We start from the raw sequence: 16,805 nt of genomic DNA, 5'->3' as shown, positions 1-16,805 counted from the left end.
CCAAAGGGAAACCAACAGACGCGGCTCTCATCCGTGGATGTCCCACTATGTCCGAACAAGATAGGTAAAATTCCGAACAAAATAGGTAAATGTCCCGGATTCGATGATACCATGTGGCTTAGGGCAACAGATGAAGTTACATACACTAGGACACGGCTGACCACAAACTAATTTGATATGTAGCTGATGATTGGGTCATTTTTGTTACTTGTTGACTTGATGACTTGACGACTTGGTTGCTTTTCTTTGAATATGGGCATATTGAAGGATAAAATCTGGGTTCTCTTGGAGGTTCTCTTGGAGTATGTTATATGTTATCTTTCTTATATCTTTGTTACATTCATATGTAGTATTTATGTATGTGTATATCACCGCAAGTGGTCTGGGGCTGTTAACCCCCCGCATCTCCACAACTCCGCGTTTTCTATTTGGGTTTGGGTCTTTCCCCGTTTGGGAAGCTTGACTGTTTCCCGGTACTTTCTTTCTTTTGACCTTTAAAACCTCCCTTGCTTTTCTCTTTTCTTCCTTTTCCTTCTCCCACTCATCTTACATTCCTTGGACCTTAATCATGGGGTACAAGATCACTAATATCTACGTCATCACCATGGTGGCCGTCATTGGCGGTGCACTGTTTGGTTTTGATATTGCTTCCATGTCCGCAATGTAAGGCTTCCGGTCCCTGGATGAGAGCCAGGTGAAAGTTGTTAGCTAACCATCTCCGGCAGTCTTGGCACACAGCAATATAAATGCTTCTTCAATCAGCTCGGCAATAACGAAGACGGTAAATGCGGTGGCCCTACCTCTGCCAATCAGGGTGGCATTTCCGCTGCCATGCCTGGTGGCTCTTGGGTCGGCGCCCTTATCTCTGGTTTCGTGACTGACTACCTGGGTCGCCGTGGAGCCATCCAGACAGGCTCAGTCATTTGGTGCATCGGTAGTGCCATTGTATGTTCGTCCTTTGGAATCGCCCAGCTCGTCGTTGGCCGCTTCATCAACGGAGTTTCCGTCGGTATCCTCAGCGCCCAAGTCCCTGTCTATGTCGCCGAGTTAGCCCAGCCCAGTAAGCGTGGCCAGGTTGTGGGAGCACAACAGTGGGCAATTACATGGGGTATCTTGATTATGTTCTACGTCTCGTACGGTTGCAGTTTCCTTGAGGGTACCGCCGCCTGGCGCACTCCTTGGGGTCTGCAGATGGTTCCCGCTGCCATGCTCTTTGGTCTGGTCTTCTTGTTGCCCGAGAGTCCACGTTGGCTGGCCAAGAGAGACCGCTGGGAGGAGGTTCTTGAGGTTTTGGCTTCGGTCCATGCCAAGGGTGATCGCAATGCGCCCTTCGTGCAGACTGAGTTGCAGGAGATTCGTGAAATGATCGAATTCGAGCGCGACAACAAGGATGCCTCCTTCCTCGACCTTTTCAAAGGTCGGATGATCTACCGTACTCACCTCGGTGTCTTTACTCAGATCTGGTCTCAGCTCACCGGTATGAACGTCATGATGCTTTACATCACCTACGTCTTTGGTATGGCCGGTCTCAGTGGAAACTCAAACCTTGTCGCATCCTCAATTCAGTACGTCATTAACGTGGTGATGACCGTTCTCGCCTTGGTCTTCATTGATCGCTGGGGTCGTCGTACTCCGCTTTTGATCGGTTCCACCCTCATGATGGTGTTCATGTTTGCCAACGCTGGAATCATGGCGTCGTACGGAAAGCCAGCTCCACCGGGTGGTGTCGACCATACCCCCGAACAGTCATGGGATATGTCTGCTGCCCCTAAGGCTGCCAAGGGAATCATCGCTTGCACGTATCTCTTCGTCGCCAGTTACGCACCAACTTGGGGTCCTGTTAGCTGGATCTATCCCCCCGAGCTCTACCCCCTTCGCCTGCGTGGCAAGGCTGTCGCACTTTCAACCTCATCTAACTGGATCTTCAACTTTGCCTTGTCCTACTTCGTCCCCCCTGCGTTTGAAAACATCCAATGGAAGGTTTATGTGGTGTTTGGAGTCTTCTGCTTCGCAATGACCGTACACGTCTTCTTTGCCTTCCCTGAAACAGCCGGAAAAACTCTGGAGGAAGTTGAAACCATGTTCACAACCCCTGGTCTCGTGCCCTGGAAGACCAATGTGCAGTACCAGCATGTTCGCAAACTGGAGCAGGGAGCGGTTCAATCAAACAAGATGGCGGATCTGCGCGCAGAGGAAGGAACAGCCCATAACCCCAATTCCACTGAGAAGGGAACTGCCGTTTCGCAGGTCGAATAGGTACCTGGTCTCTATGGCTTCGTACAACGTCTTTGCTGATATCCCCAACTGGACCTAAAGCCACTAATTTGCTATCGCATGCGGCGTTCCCATTATCAACATGGACCCATGCTTTTCCAATAATATGACTTGCTCTTTATCTCTCCTGTCAGCTATTACCCCCACAACCTATTCACAACAACGTAGCTCTGAAATCAGATCCTCCTAGCTTTTTGTAAGTTCAAATTGTAATTCCCGTAGTCTACAAGATCCCTGAATTTTGTCACAAACCTGTGTAAGTATAACCCGGCATGTGCCATAGCTTCTTCTGTTTCTCAACAAGTTACCTAAGTCGGACATCCTAACGATGTCCTCCTCCTGCGTCGCTGCAAGGGTTAGCCCCGCGAAGGAAGGACGGGAGGTGATCTCACCCAACTTCTCACTTTGTGTTTGGCACACTAACACTTTTAATCCCTTGTCAGGCGACCATAAACCGGCATTCACCCATCTCTCGCCCGGGCGACACCAACCACGCTGATGGCCGTGCATGGAACTCAGTTTAATCAATTAAACTCGGCCACAGCTCTTCACGCCAGTCCCATATCATCACCAGTTCTGATAGGTTCAAAACTTACACCAGCTCTAAGGAACTGGAATTCCGGTTTCTTCGCACAATCGACATCGTCCGTACATCCCGTTCCCATCTTATAATTATCCGCCCTCATGACAGGCAATGTAAATTTTCATTGTCGAATATGTGCTCGCTTCCTCTTTCTGACAATATGCCCGTCCCAATTAGTCATATAACTTTGGGTATATAACTAGGTAACGCCAAGGTCAAAAGAGAAGACGATGAGAATATTCGTAGTTTCTACTCATTGTTCTCTGCGCGATATCAATAAACTGCTTTATAAATAGTTTGATTATATCAGTATCAGATAGCCTTCTTTCAAAATGCAAATTGGCCATAAAGATACAAAAAAACTATAGTGCCAATTGATTCTCAATGATATGTTCTGGTTGAGTATGACTTGTACAAATAGCCTGGGCCCAAACCCATCAATTTGAGGAGTTGGAAGCATCCGATACTGTTGTGGACTATATCTCAGCATGTGCGCACAGTATCCAGCCCGGGGCATTGCTCGCTGGTCTCATCAGTGATCTCATCGTAAGGGGATGGGACGGTCCAAATGAGATCGAAACTATGGAGATGTCAGAGGAATCACACAGAAACTACAACACGAGGTTTGAACACTGACCTATCATCTGGATAATGGGGTGCATCTTTGACTCCCAGTGTCTCCAAAATATCGGTGATTGTATCATGCTCCCAGCAAATCAGGATATTGACCTCGCCCTTTGAGTCAAATGACTCAATGACCTGCTTAACACAGTCAGGGTCATCCCGATCGCAAGAGGTATCGACCTCGAGGCCAAGATCATCCGCCAGTGGCTTAACGGTGTCGCGGGGACGGGCTCGTTTGCCATCTATGCCCTTCATGTTAGCCTCCTAGTGTATACCAGTGCGGAAGCCACACAAGGATTGAGTAGAATCATACTGCTCTTAGGGGTTTGCGCCATGATGTGAGTGATATTGTATTCTGAGTCCTTGCCGAAAACATTGCGAAGGCATTCGGCACGCTTGAGCCCATTTGCGTTCAACCCATTTCCTCCGTCATCAGGTTTCTCGCCGTGTCGGATAAAATAAACTGTGGGATCGCGGGCTGTTGCGAAACCGGCAATGGCCAGAAGGCCAAAAGGTAAGAGTCCGAGCATGATGGATTGTGGAAGTGATACGGAGTAGACAGATGTCTAAATGGTGTTCATCTTTATATAAGCTCTACTCCGTACTTCGTACTCGATGCAGTATTGAGGGAGTTCAGGAAAACCAACCATTTTGATGATCGGCTAGTCATGACACGGACCTGAGATGTGATTGGTTTATGATTGTGGCCTTAGCCTTATGGGGGAAATGGACCCGTGTCGAATAAAAAGCCCACTGGTTTCAGCAAATGGGAGGACAGTCAGAGTCGGATTGGGCTTATATTGTGCTTCACCTATTGTCTATAAGTGGAAACTCCGATCTCATGTACTGCATTGCGCATTTCTCAGAAAGGGGAAAGATGAACAATATCAGAGCTCGATGCCCCCGCTCCCGCCCCCGTGTTTTGAAAGTTGCAGAACGATATTCGAAAAATAGCTGGGTTTACGCCGATCTATCTATCAGATCTGCTGATGTCCGGTCGTTTTATTCTCCATTTTGTCATACGAATGCAGGGGTTTCCAATGAGTTTCGTGCTGATTGTACTCCGGTCCGTGGAGGATCCCCTACCCCGGGAGAGTGTACAACAGACAATTCACGTGCTCCGTAACCAGTGGATCAGGTCAAGGCTGGATAGCTATACTTTCTTTGTTATATTAGCGCTTCTATCTCCACATATATCAAACTTTCTGGATTGGATAGTGGGGGACAACCACTGTTATTGAGGTAGCAGCCAAGAGTAGATCCAGCGGAAGAAGAACAGTGCAGAAAATGTCCAGACCCACTATTAGAGGATTTGTGTTGCGTTGAATTCGTACTTACACTGGGACATACGTTTGAAGGATGACCTCCTACGCACAAAGTAGCGTTGCAAAAGCCACAATGATTAGCGCCGGTGTTAGTTGCATGTACTAGAGGAACAAGTTGGGCGTGCCGACACACTTTACGAGCTAGATCATACCTCGAGGTTGGTGGTGAATTTAAAGCAATGCCACATGATCCGCAACTTAAGCTGTTCAAATTGAGATCAATATGAGCTGCTTAGCGGTAGGTTATGTGTCGGCACAGGTTGGAGCAACGCAACCACCACCACGGTAATATATCAGTGGTAAGATTCGTGCATGAGCTGATGCAGCAGGTGTGGACTATCTGACTGGACTTAAAATAGCCTATTAGCACAAATCCGAGAATTGGCAATACTGTCAGAGCGCTTACAGCGGTGTGGCGTCGTACCCAGACAATGCACGGAGTTGGAAGCTAGATCAAATACGCTCGGGAGCAGCATCCGTCGAGCGTGCATATATATAACCACACAAAACCTGCGCGTGCAGTTTTCTTCTAAATTACCTAGCAGAGTGTCGGGCTAGTTACATTTGGCGACGTTTGGCTGCAATATATACATTCCCTTCCCATGGACGGTAGATAATGTTGACTTCAAAGTTTAGCCGTCACTACCCCTAATTCATCCGCTGCTCTCCGTAGTGACTTCCAGTACCTGTCCTTTAGCTGCAGGATCTCGAATCCTTGTTCTGCCCATCTATCCTCCCAAGGTGGGAGAGTGTAACCGCCCGTTCCCGGTGCTGGGGGGCCAGCTAAGTCTGCCAAGAAATCGAAGTATTCCTTAAAGTCAGGCTTTATTTCATGAAATAGGGCAGTATGGCCTTTATATTGAAGGCGTTGGACCTCCCAAAGATCCTGCTCTTGCGGCGTCGGCAAGGAGACAGCATTTCTGCCAGCAAAATATCGGGCAATCGCAACAGCCTGGTATTCATAAACACGGAAGCTGAGTGCAGCGCGAACCTGGCCGACGAGGGCTAAAGACGGGTCCCCGATCTTGAATATATGCTGGTAAAACCCCGATAGCCGGTTGTTGGGGGTCACGGGGTTTGGAACGAGGAATGGATAAGACAACTTGTACCCAGTAGCGAAAATGATTTTGTCCACGCCCTCTAAAAAGCTGTTGTCGGAGAACAAGACGCTGACTCCTTTCTCTGTTGCTTGGATCTCTTTGATCGTTGGCCTAAGATTGACGTTAGGTAGATCCCATGCAGATTGAAGCGCTTCGTTCTTCCCCCTCTGCGATAGTTCGAGAGGCCCTTTCACGATGGCATGTAAGTCTGCGACAAGATCTGCTGAGGAGACGCTACCTCCAACCACCACCACACGCTTGTTGACATAATCGTCTGCTGTCCGGAACGACTTTGAATGCTCGAATACGGTCGGATAGCGCGCGAAGGCAGCATCCAGCCCTGGAACGGAAGGAACAGATGGGACACTGTAATGCCCCGATGCAATGATCACGGCATCAAATTGCTCTTCCCACCAATAGTCTTTGGCGGTGTTACCATCTTTATGGCCAGACTGACGAAGTACCAAGGTCCATTTTTGACCTCGCTTTTCAACCTTTTCGACTGTTGTATTGAGCGAGGCGAGGTGAAGGTAGTCTTGAAACACATCCTCTAAGTATTTCCTCACCACCCGAAACGGCCGGGTGGGGTTAGAATGCCCCAAATTCCTGGTTGACAATGCCGAATTTATTTCAGGAAATGGAGTGTGCGAGAAAGCCATGACTCTCGCTCCAACATTGCTGTCAAGTCCCTCGTAGATTCCTGTCCGAGACGTGACATCTTCTGCAGAAGGGGACTTGAGCAGTGGAAGGCGTCTTGGGATTTCATGACTTTGTTGCCGGGACGTTTCCTGGGATGGGAACTGATCGGGGATCTCGTCGTATTCCCAAATTCCTCCAATATGGCCCCGTCGCTCGAATAGACGAATTTTCTGGAAAGTGTTTTCTTCTTGCAGTGCCTTGACGGCAGAAATGCCAGATGGGCCAGCGCCAATCACAGCAACGCTTTGAAACCTGGGCGCCATAACAAGGTCTTCTCGTAGAGCGCTGTTGAAAGGGAAGAAGTTCAAAGATGGTCTTGCCTTTTGAAAAGAAGTGTCAAAACTCGGATGTGAGCTTCTTTTAAATCGGGTCTATATTCTTATCGTATATGGGATTAAGCGATGATGTCAAAATACTCCACCCTGTCGAGATTGAAGCTAAGAGCATGATGGATCAATATCGCTTGACATCAGCCGGATGGTGAATTTTCATTGGGAATGGCCTGCAAGATGTATGTAGGCTAGCATTGACGCAATTCGAGGTTGAGATGGTTATATTTTCAAACCAATCAACATTCGCCATGCTGGTGATATGGGTATTTCTCGGTGTATATACATTCAGTGTTGTTGGGTGAAGTCCTCAGGCAGATTGATAAACACCAGCGGGGACGCATTGCGTATAGGCGAAGTTGCACCCCGCACTCTTTGACGCGATGGTATGCGAGATATCTCAGGACTCATTTGGCAGCACGCTCCCATTCCAGTTCGCTAGGTTCTTTCCAGTAGTTCGTGTCACTCAGTGTGAAACCAAGCTTTTGCAACACCTTTGCACTCCTGTTATTTTCCCTCTCCGTCTCGGCGATGAACCTTTTGACCCCTCTCTCATCGACAGACCACTGCATGATGGCCTTCGATGCTTCCTGTACAATTCCCTGGCCCCAGAATTTTGGAGAGACACCGTAGCGCAACTCAATCATCTCATCCCACGATGGCAGCGCAGGATCACCCGACTCTCGTGGCGGCATCGAGGTTGTTGTGGCATCACGGAGGCCTGCATATGCCACCCATTCGTGGGCCGCGAGATCGGTATTATTGAGGCCCGCAACCCGCGTATAGTCATCACCTCTAAGCACGGTGAAATCATCATTCTGTGTGGACTGAATGTCGGAATCAAAGGTGGATGACCCGCGCAACCCCACGGCAAAATCGCCTAAAGCGCGCTTTTGCCAACAACGTTCAATATCACGCGTCTGGATTATTTCACGTGTCTCATCATCGCTCCATACGCGAGCCGGGAAATGAGGCCCAAAACCCATCTGACAAAACTCTGGATTTGCATGCAACTCAGAATAAAGCGCCCGGTATGAGTTGAACGAGATTGCTGTGGTGGTAGGAACAATAATCAAGCGAGGTGTGAGGATGGCAAATTGCTCAAAAGAATCTCCGTTGTGCCAGCCCATTTTTCAGTTGATCGAGCTCTAGATGTAGATTGAGTAAAATAATAAAATCAGCGTTGTGTATTTTGGATCAATGTTGATTGCGAAGGTGCAGAGCGGCCAGGTGTCGGATACAATTAAATCCAATTTTTCTGCCTGAATATGCCTGGAGTTGCCTTATTTGAAGCTGGCAAAAGGTTAAAACAATGTACCTGAATTACTATAACAGGGTCCTTCATGAGAAATGGATACAAGTTCTATCTCTCCTTGAAAAGTAAACGGGTAATACGAAGCTTGCGGTATGGTATGAAAAGTATGCACGCCAGACTGTAGGGCGGCTTACAGTTTTGAAGCTATTCCCACCATATGAAATCCTCAGCTCCATCAAATTCAGACGGCCTGTTTACTCTCCTTATCCTCCTCCGCTGGCTCCGGCGCAGCACTGTATCCTAGGACTCGGACCGAGCTCTGAACATCTGGATTTGATGGATCCGGGTATCTTGTAAGATGGGAATATCTTCAGTTATTGGGATAGCCCTCAATATGGGGATACTATTTACACTAAACGGTACGGAGTACACAAGTTCAAAACCCACTTTATGGAGGAGGCCCCCGGGGGATCTTGATGCCTGGACGCCTTGATTTAGTACCGCCCTCTACACCGCCCTGTACACTGTATTGTGAATCATTTATCAACGCTTGTGTCAATGAAGCCTTTGATCTCTATCTGTATGAAATGAAAAGCTTCAGTTTTGACACCGACGCGCGGGTAGAACCAGCCATGGTGTTTGATTAGGAACCCATGAACCTGTATCTCAGATATGTTGATTTATTTTTGCCGCTCTAATCCAAGGCATCTAGGCATCAACCCCTTGCTAACTAAAGGGGGTTTGAACCCTAGCCCCTATACCGCTGCGTACACCCGCACGCCCAACGTGCAAATCTTGCTCCACCGGTTCTTAGGGCTCAGCTTCCTACTCCGTATGTCCCGCTGGACTAGAATGTGACCCGCATTCGCAGGGGAGCTACCAAATAAACTGAGTAGATTGTTCCTAGATACTCTCCAGATCGATAGTGAATTATTATACGTGCCCCGAGGTACTCCGTACTCGATTTGATATTAAGATAACACAAATAAAGACATGTGATACACTAAGTAACACTGAAAGTAGACACTTTTTAGAATCTCGAGGGTGATCTGGCATGTGATCAGGACCCGCTCAACAGAACTGCAACGAATAGAACTATGTGTACGGAGTACTTTCCTCTTTCTAGGTGTGGCGGAGCACATTACGCTGAAAAGCCCGGAGGAGTCTGTTGTGCTCCGGGCAAAATTGTAAGTTTCATAGGTTTAATATATGTAAAACTAGCTGGTACGACATATCACATGTGCATATCTCGTATGTGTATTGTAGGCATTGGTAGAATCAGCGATTGCCTCGAGGATGGCGAATTGAGCACATCATGCAGTGTAATGACTGAAACAAGTTCAAAGATAGAGCACGTAGGCCAAAGGGTTTCATACGAATAAGCCGTCGTTTTGGATCGCAAAGTTCTCAATGTGCTTCGCGTTGTGGGCATTATACATCCAATTTGGGCACAGCACGTGCAAATCTTTGCTCTCATGTGATTCCGAATGTTTTCCGAATGAGAGCGGTGTATTAATGCTGTCACGTGCATACACGTCCAGGGTTCCGAACTTTATGTAACTTTAAAATAAGGTACGGGGTAAGTATTTTCATTGAAAGAGGCGAAAGACAACATCCGGAGATTTGTCTGATCCGGGGGCTCAACCCTAGCCCCGGGGGTCATGTACGGAGTACGATAGGTGGCAATACAGAGGCTTGGCTCGCATATACGGAGTACATTATACAATTATCGTATCCCCTGCTTACTTGGGTTGAGTATAACTCAGGAGTAGGCGAGAAACGTTCAATTGAGATAGCGAAGTGATATGATACGTTGCTTTCAATACCTTCGTGATTAGGCAGATGCTAGGAGAAATTCTAAATAATCATTGTTTCCAATGATTGAAAGACTAGAAACTTCATTGCAGCCAAGATCAGCATCGGTTTGACAGCCTTACATTATGGACACGAAGCTATGCTGTGCAACGTTGGCAAATAAGCTTATAACAAGGAAATGGCCGAAGTTCTGACCATGTTTCTGGTACACAGTTTTCACTGTAGTTCGGAAGATCAAAAAGCGCTTGAAAGATTAGCAATTGAGGGCAGTGCTTTCGCTACCCCTGATAGAGCCAGTAAAACAACGAGATAACCGCCAAGCCGTTTGTTGACTTTTTTTCGCTCAACCTTTGCTTATTAGTGGGTCCGTCAATTTTCCTAAGGTAGAAAAAGGGGTGTACGAGACTTCCCGTGCTATGGATAATCGTATGCAAACGCCGAAATATGCATCCAGAGATTTGACCAGGGTTGCGGCATCCAGTCGTACTGTTAGCAACTTTCAATAGCAGAACCTTCAATATCAGGTTTTATGATAGGCTTTTATTGGATTTTACGAAAAAAACACATTTCCATAAAATTCTGTTGGGCCCCGGAAATGAAAAAAACAAAAGAAAAAAAGATGAAAGAGGCTAGTGTATGTGAATCCATGGAACAAGCGCGTCCACCCGTTATAAGATCAGCCAATGAAAAGACTTTCTCTCTGTCAAAGCAGCCAATTTGACAGTCTTCTCGAAAAGAATTCGAAAAAGGGGATTGGTCAATGTCAGTTTGAGTTCCGACAATCTAGAGCTCCTTTTTTTTTTTTTCAAGACTAGGGGATACTCCATAGTCCATGGCAAAGGGGCGAAGGAAAAAAAAATAAATTGGAGGAAATAAAAATACATTTAAACCCTCAACGTCTCTTATCTCTGTCATCTTGTATTAATTCACTTCAAAATGGGTGTGACACAAAGGCAGCCTGTCAAGCAGGTAGAGCAGGTATGTGGTACCAACTCCATTACTCAACAATGTGCCTATACTGATGTTCCACTACAGAAGACCGAAGTTCCTACCCTGCAAGCCCTCAAAGATGCAATCCCAAAGGAATGCTTTGAATCATCTCTTGCCACCTCCCTCCTCTATCTGGCTCGCGATATCATCTACTGCGCAGCTCTGATTTATGCAGCGCTCCACATTCACCTCCTTCCTTCTTTGCCTCTGCGAATTGCTGCCTGGGCCACATACGGCTTCTTCCAAGGATGTGTTGGGACAGGACTATGGATTCTTGCGCACGAGTGTGGCCACGGTGCCTTCTCCAAGCACCAAGGCATTAATGATTTCATCGGCTGGGCCACACACTCCTTCCTGATGGTCCCATACTTCTCATGGAAGATCACACACGCTCGCCACCACCGCTACACCGGTCACATGGAGAAGGACACCGTCTTTGTCCCCTGGACTGAGGACGAGTTGGCCTCCAAGCGAAATGTCAGCATTGAGCAGCTGAAGGACCTCGCCGAGGAGACACCCGTTGTTTCCCTCGTCCAGCTCATTGGACACCAATTGCTCGGATGGCAGATGTATCTCATCCTGAATGTGACTGCCGGTGCCAAGAGTGGTCCTGAAGGTTGCAAGAAGGTCGAGTTTGCCAGCCACTACAACCCATCGGCCTCGATCTTCACTGCTGAGCAGTGGAAGCTGATTGCCTACTCCGATATCGGTCTGCTCATCATGGGCTCCATCGTCTGGTACACTGGTACCATCATTGGAGCATGGAATGTCTTCCTCCTCTACGTCGTCCCCTATCTCTGGGTTCACCACTGGCTGATTGCCATCACATACCTTCAGCACACTCACCCCGACGTTGCTCACTACACTGCGGAGGCCTGGACTTACACCAAGGGAGCCCTCGCTACCATTGACCGCACCACCGGTTTCATTGGTCGTCACTTCTTCCACGAGATCATTGACTACCACGTAGTCCACCACCTCTTCTCCCGCATTCCCTTCTACAACGCTGAGAAGGCCACCAAGGCCATCCAGCCCATGCTCGGTGAAAACTACCACGAGGAGAAGGAAGAGGGCTTCTTGTACTCGCTGATGATGACCTTCCGCAAGTGCATCTATGTCTCGGAGGCCAAGGGACGCGCCAGTGGACAGACTGGTGTTCTGCACTTCGTTCTCGCAGAGGAGAGCAAATAAGCATGGTACTTTGGGTACCAACACAATACCCTCTTAATTAAATCATAGACTAGATTTCATTTATAGGTTTTGGTTATACCAGAGGAATTTTGTCCTAAGAAAATATGCGTCTCGGCTGAGTCTCAATCCTGATATATACCACTTGCATCCAGATGCAACTAGTGCTAAGTTCTGCTGTGAACATAGGATATTGCGAGAGCAAGATAGTGAAAGTTGTTTGTCACAGTCGACCCTGTATATCCTTATGATAGTATATATGGCTAGTAGGGCAGAGAGAGCAGGAAGTATTCTTTCTCATCTATAAAAAAAAACTAGGATATCTATCCCATGAGACCTGGCGAGAAAATAAAAATAAACACGCTGACTCTGCTAGCAGGCGATGGGAGCTAATGATAACCAAAATTCGCGTGTCTTGATATGGTACTTCGTCATATCCACGCGCATATGATCTTCGCAGAACCCCAAGCAACCCGGCTGATGCTCTAGGGATACACCAACATCTTCAATCATTGGTTTGCATGTGACGGGTGTGTATTTATACCCCATGGGGTTTTCCAGGGCTTGAGAAGTAGAACAAAATTGGCGTGGAGACACCCAGGTACCACCGGGGGTTGAGGGTATCTAAGTTTGTCATCATGTCATTGGAGGATTCAAGATCAGTAGTGTGTGTTGCAGCGAAAATGTGGATGAGGGTGTTAATAAATGAGATCAATGGTAAACAAAAGAAACAAGAAAGCAATGCAGACGTAGGAGATGAGGAAATACAGAGAGCATAAAAATACTCGTCTATATTGGTAAGTTGAGCAAGGCTGAATCATGCTGCACCTGAGAGCTCCGACAGCTAAGTTCTCAACTTAATATGTAGCCTCTGAGAGATCGTATTAGCCGTACCAAAGATAACTTGAGAAATATAGCTAAAATTTATTTTGGAGCGTTAGATGTTGATGAGTTTGAGGATGAGGATTGCTGCGGAACCAATCATTGAAAGATATAGTGAGCTGAGTCGCGGATATAATAACTGGATCAGCGTGGACAGTGAAGCAGGCGAGGAGTTCAACTTTAAGATGAAGACGAAAAGGTAAAGTGCGCATTGCCGACAAGAGGGAGAATGATCATTAGAAGAACTTGGTTGACGGATTCATACCAGGAAGATATAGGGAATGTGATCGCGACAAGAAGAGCGTGTAATTCAAGACTAGAAGGAGCTTGACATATGGTATCCACACTGGTTGGTGGAACTGAGGCTCAACGGCTTGCTGAACTGGGTGGCAGATTCTGGCCACAGTCCAGGTCGCACGACTAGGGATGAGGCGAACATCGAGATACGCAAGTAAGAGATGCCGGAGAGGTAGCAACATACTACTGTAACGTTGGATTTTGCACTGGGAGACGTGAAAAATCAGCTATGACTCTGCATGATGTGCAGTAACTCCACAGTTGATGATTGTGTGAGGATTTACCTGCTGCGAGTTCCAAGTTGCTCAGCGATAACGGCGTATGACGACTTGACTTCCATAGTGACTGGCGAGCTGTTTGGGCTAGGCCATGCTTCAATATTTCTTTGGCAATAGTAAAGAGTGCAGCAGAGAAACCGATGGAGACAGAAGAGCGATGCAGTACCAAGTATGTATAAATGTGCTCTATGCATTGAAAAGACGACAATATTTCAAGATAAACAGTCTAAGACGAGGGACTAATGAATGTCACAGGTGATGAGAACATACTGGGAATTTCAGTGAAGCTAACAAAGCTATATGTGGTAGTTTCATGGGCTCGTGTACATGCCTATCTGCATAGGTGACGCAAAAATAAACAAGACTGAGTCAAACATCCAAAACGCTCTTCCTCCTCCCCTCTCGCTGCCAAACAACCCACCCCAATGTAATCATCATTTTCAGACCCATCGCAAGCCAGATACTAGAAGCCATACCCGTAGTTTTGGAAAGCCCACCCGCTGTCATAGCGCCCAGAAACAACGCGAGAAAAGCCCCTATCCGACGATTGCGCTTCGGATTGAACTTTGCAGTCAGCTTTGGATCGACAAGTAGATCGCATAGCATAGCGGTCACAACCACGGTTGGGATCTCATCTAGGGACAGAACCCGGGATGCACAGATCTGGCCTCCTGCTTGGAAAGCTAAAAGTGAGATTGGCAGGACTTGCATCCATTCAATCGGCGCCCGCGGGTCCTCGGGCTTCGGGGTAATCACACCCCTCTGGATAAGGATTGCTGTTACTAATAGGGCAATAGTTTGAATGCCAAATGAGAGTATCAGAGTTGAGCGACGTCGCGGGCTCAAGAATCGATGCATGCGGATGAAAAGGATATTGCTGGCGATGAAGACGGTAAGGGCGACCAGGGACTTCGCCCAGAGATATGCTGGGTATGCAGGCTGGCCGGACGGGCCCAGAGCCAAGAAGATGGTATTTCCTATATCATTTGTCATCAGCCTTATGAGCTTTGTATGGGAACTAATTTCCTGCTATCTATAATCTGCACTAACCTGTTTGCATACTTGAAAAACTGCCCCATGCATTAAATGACAGCCCATCTACCAAACCACCCACGAACCCGCATACGATAAGAGGAATATCGGTATGCGTAGTGTCTATGTCGGCTCGGAAGTGGCGGGAGATAGTCGAGTACACCGTATTGTCTTCTGTTGGGTTGCCAGACACAGACACTGCTGTGCTACCCCCAGAAGACCAAAAGCCCGGTGTATACTTGATTTCCTCATTAGGCCGATCCAAACGAAAATTGGCAGTTGTTAACTCGTTCGTGTAGATGGAACGGTTATCAGGGGCACGGTGGCCTGTTGGTGTGAGTGGCTTGATATCTCCCGACGGGGAAGGGGGCGGCTGGTGCATGGTGGGATTATTGCAAATATGTAAGTATTATTTAAAGTCGAAGAAGCTTATTATAAACAGAATCAAGCCTGGAAAGTTCCACTTTGGCTGTTTCAATATGAAAAGAGATGGATTGTCAAACTGCATTGTAGACACGGACTCAGCCTTCTTTAATACTAATCCAATTTTCGGGTTCATTCCGGTCCTCTCCACGAAAGGAATACACTAGATCTTTGCCAAGGAAGATAAGAAAATACCCCGATGACATGAAACATTGTTACTTCCCCGATCCCTACTCGTCTCGTGTATGTGTTACACCGCCGAGGGATATGTTGGGAGCCGAACTACTTAATCTATATCCTCTACTTAAGGCTCTTTATTTCACATATACTATGCGTATGCAAGCAGTACAACGTTGATTATCGACATGACCAGATCAAATCTCATGGCCAATCTTAGAAAAATGAGTAGCCCAATATGGATACCCATGCTGAAATGAGTTGATCTCACAGATGTCATCTGGGCTGAATCTCGGCGCTCTCTTGGCACCCTGATCATCTTCGCTAAGTGCGTAATTCATCCCCGGACTCCATTAGAAATCAAGCTGTAATACGACCTCGGAAGCTGGGGATTCAGGATCTACCTTGGCTCGGCGGAGGCTGTCAAGAGCCAACTCCTAGGCTTCTTCGTTCCCAAGAAGCAATCCGCAGCATTTACTCACATTATTTCTTGGCAGCATGGTTACGCTTTAAGCCATTGATTGGCTATTACTTCCACAATCACTACGCGGCAGTCGACCGAATTCAAATTTGGAACCGATGTGACTTATCACCATCATTTAAATTCGATTACCCCTATGTATGGACGATTGAGATACAACCTTCGGTGTAGACCCTTGGGCTGACATGGCTTCTTCGACACTTATCGCCTATTCTGGCCCCTGAAAACGTCAAGGGTGGACTTTATTGACTTAATTTGCCAAGGGATCGACGTATCTACCGACACTAGTCGGTTCGGGGCCGCCACGCGCTATAGTAAGACTAGTCGCCAAGAAAGATCTCCGGCGGCATCAATGGTTCATCACTAGTGTGATTCACCACGGAGTCTTATCTATGCATACCAACGGCTGAATTCCGACAACACAGCCTCGAATCCCCGATCTTGGCATTGACCAGGTTGACTACGGAGTACATTCATTAAATAGCAGTTCAGGCATTGAGTCGCGCTGACGGGTCAAATCTTGGCATATTCTCTTGAAATAGAATTGAGGGCTGCAGCATCTATGCCCAACTTGGAACTCAGTACTCCAATGGCGATCGCATTGGAAGGCTTGATGGCCGTTTGCAGGTTGAAAATTTGTAAAAGGGGCGGGAAAATAGAACAAAAAACTACTCTGTATTGTTCGGGCTGAATGGTAAGATAAGGGAATATTCCCATCCCAAAAAGCAATACTAAGTGCCAAGACATGAGAAATACTATCTATTTCATGCTTTTGCTATCTTCAGGCCAGGTGAGGTCAATTGTACAATGAAAACGCCGAAAATAGGCGATAACGCCAAGGGGCTGGATGTTCTCAGTTCCACTCCAATTGGCCAGCCCGCCGACTAGGCGGTGTTTTGACTTCAAACCATATTTAACCATCCTCACTGCCGGGAATCTGACATCACCACCTGATCATGGCAGAGCAAGATGCAGGTGGAGACCTGGTATACTTCATTGCTGCCAAGGGGATATTAGGCATAGCCGAATCCGTTCGATCCTCGAATTAGGTCG

At 47.3% G+C, this 16,805-nt stretch overlaps 7 protein-coding genes across 7 annotated transcripts; 2 read left to right on the top strand and 5 right to left on the bottom strand.

Moving 5' to 3' along the window:
* Positions 1 to 568: 568 nt before the first annotated feature.
* N7500_003770 (sugar porter family MFS transporter) lies at positions 569 to 2,256 on the top strand (the record flags this gene model as incomplete). Its single annotated transcript, XM_056674916.1, has 2 exons — positions 569 to 663; positions 726 to 2,256. The coding sequence occupies 2 exons, from the start codon at positions 569 to 571 to the stop codon at positions 2,254 to 2,256; spliced, it is 1,626 nt and encodes a 541-aa protein (XP_056535441.1).
* Positions 2,257 to 3,340: 1,084 nt separating this feature from the next.
* N7500_003769 (uncharacterized protein) lies at positions 3,341 to 4,011 on the bottom strand (the record flags this gene model as incomplete). Its single annotated transcript, XM_056674915.1, has 3 exons — positions 3,341 to 3,437; positions 3,495 to 3,723; positions 3,795 to 4,011. The coding sequence occupies 3 exons, from the start codon at positions 4,009 to 4,011 to the stop codon at positions 3,341 to 3,343; spliced, it is 543 nt and encodes a 180-aa protein (XP_056535440.1).
* A 1,420-nt stretch (positions 4,012 to 5,431) lies between these two features.
* On the bottom strand, positions 5,432 to 6,868 carry N7500_003768 (uncharacterized protein; the record flags this gene model as incomplete). The annotated part of the gene is made up of 1 exon (XM_056674914.1): positions 5,432 to 6,868. One exon carries the CDS (start codon positions 6,866 to 6,868, stop codon positions 5,432 to 5,434), a length of 1,437 nt encoding a protein of 478 aa, XP_056535439.1.
* A 473-nt stretch (positions 6,869 to 7,341) lies between these two features.
* On the bottom strand, positions 7,342 to 8,064 carry N7500_003767 (GNAT family N-acetyltransferase; the record flags this gene model as incomplete). The annotated part of the gene is made up of 1 exon (XM_056674913.1): positions 7,342 to 8,064. The coding sequence occupies one exon, from the start codon at positions 8,062 to 8,064 to the stop codon at positions 7,342 to 7,344; it is 723 nt and encodes a 240-aa protein (XP_056535438.1).
* A 2,876-nt stretch (positions 8,065 to 10,940) lies between these two features.
* N7500_003766 (oleate delta-12 desaturase) lies at positions 10,941 to 12,185 on the top strand (the record flags this gene model as incomplete). The annotated part of the gene is made up of 2 exons (XM_056674912.1): positions 10,941 to 10,982; positions 11,040 to 12,185. The coding sequence occupies 2 exons, from the start codon at positions 10,941 to 10,943 to the stop codon at positions 12,183 to 12,185; spliced, it is 1,188 nt and encodes a 395-aa protein (XP_056535437.1).
* A 1,195-nt stretch (positions 12,186 to 13,380) lies between these two features.
* N7500_003765 (uncharacterized protein) lies at positions 13,381 to 13,701 on the bottom strand (the record flags this gene model as incomplete). Its single annotated transcript, XM_056674911.1, has 2 exons — positions 13,381 to 13,567; positions 13,646 to 13,701. The coding sequence occupies 2 exons, from the start codon at positions 13,699 to 13,701 to the stop codon at positions 13,381 to 13,383; spliced, it is 243 nt and encodes an 80-aa protein (XP_056535436.1).
* Positions 13,702 to 14,008: 307 nt separating this feature from the next.
* Positions 14,009 to 15,053, bottom strand: N7500_003764 (YoaK family protein; the record flags this gene model as incomplete). The annotated part of the gene is made up of 2 exons (XM_056674910.1): positions 14,009 to 14,616; positions 14,690 to 15,053. 2 exons carry the CDS (start codon positions 15,051 to 15,053, stop codon positions 14,009 to 14,011), a joined length of 972 nt encoding a protein of 323 aa, XP_056535435.1.
* Positions 15,054 to 16,805: the final 1,752 nt, after the last annotated feature.

Source organism: Penicillium coprophilum (genome assembly GCF_028826855.1).
Source record: "Penicillium coprophilum strain IBT 35676 chromosome Unknown utg000002l_segment0_segment1, whole genome shotgun sequence".
In the NCBI taxonomy this organism is placed as follows: domain Eukaryota; kingdom Fungi; phylum Ascomycota; class Eurotiomycetes; order Eurotiales; family Aspergillaceae; genus Penicillium; species Penicillium coprophilum.
This window is presented reverse-complemented; position numbering and strand designations above follow the sequence as displayed.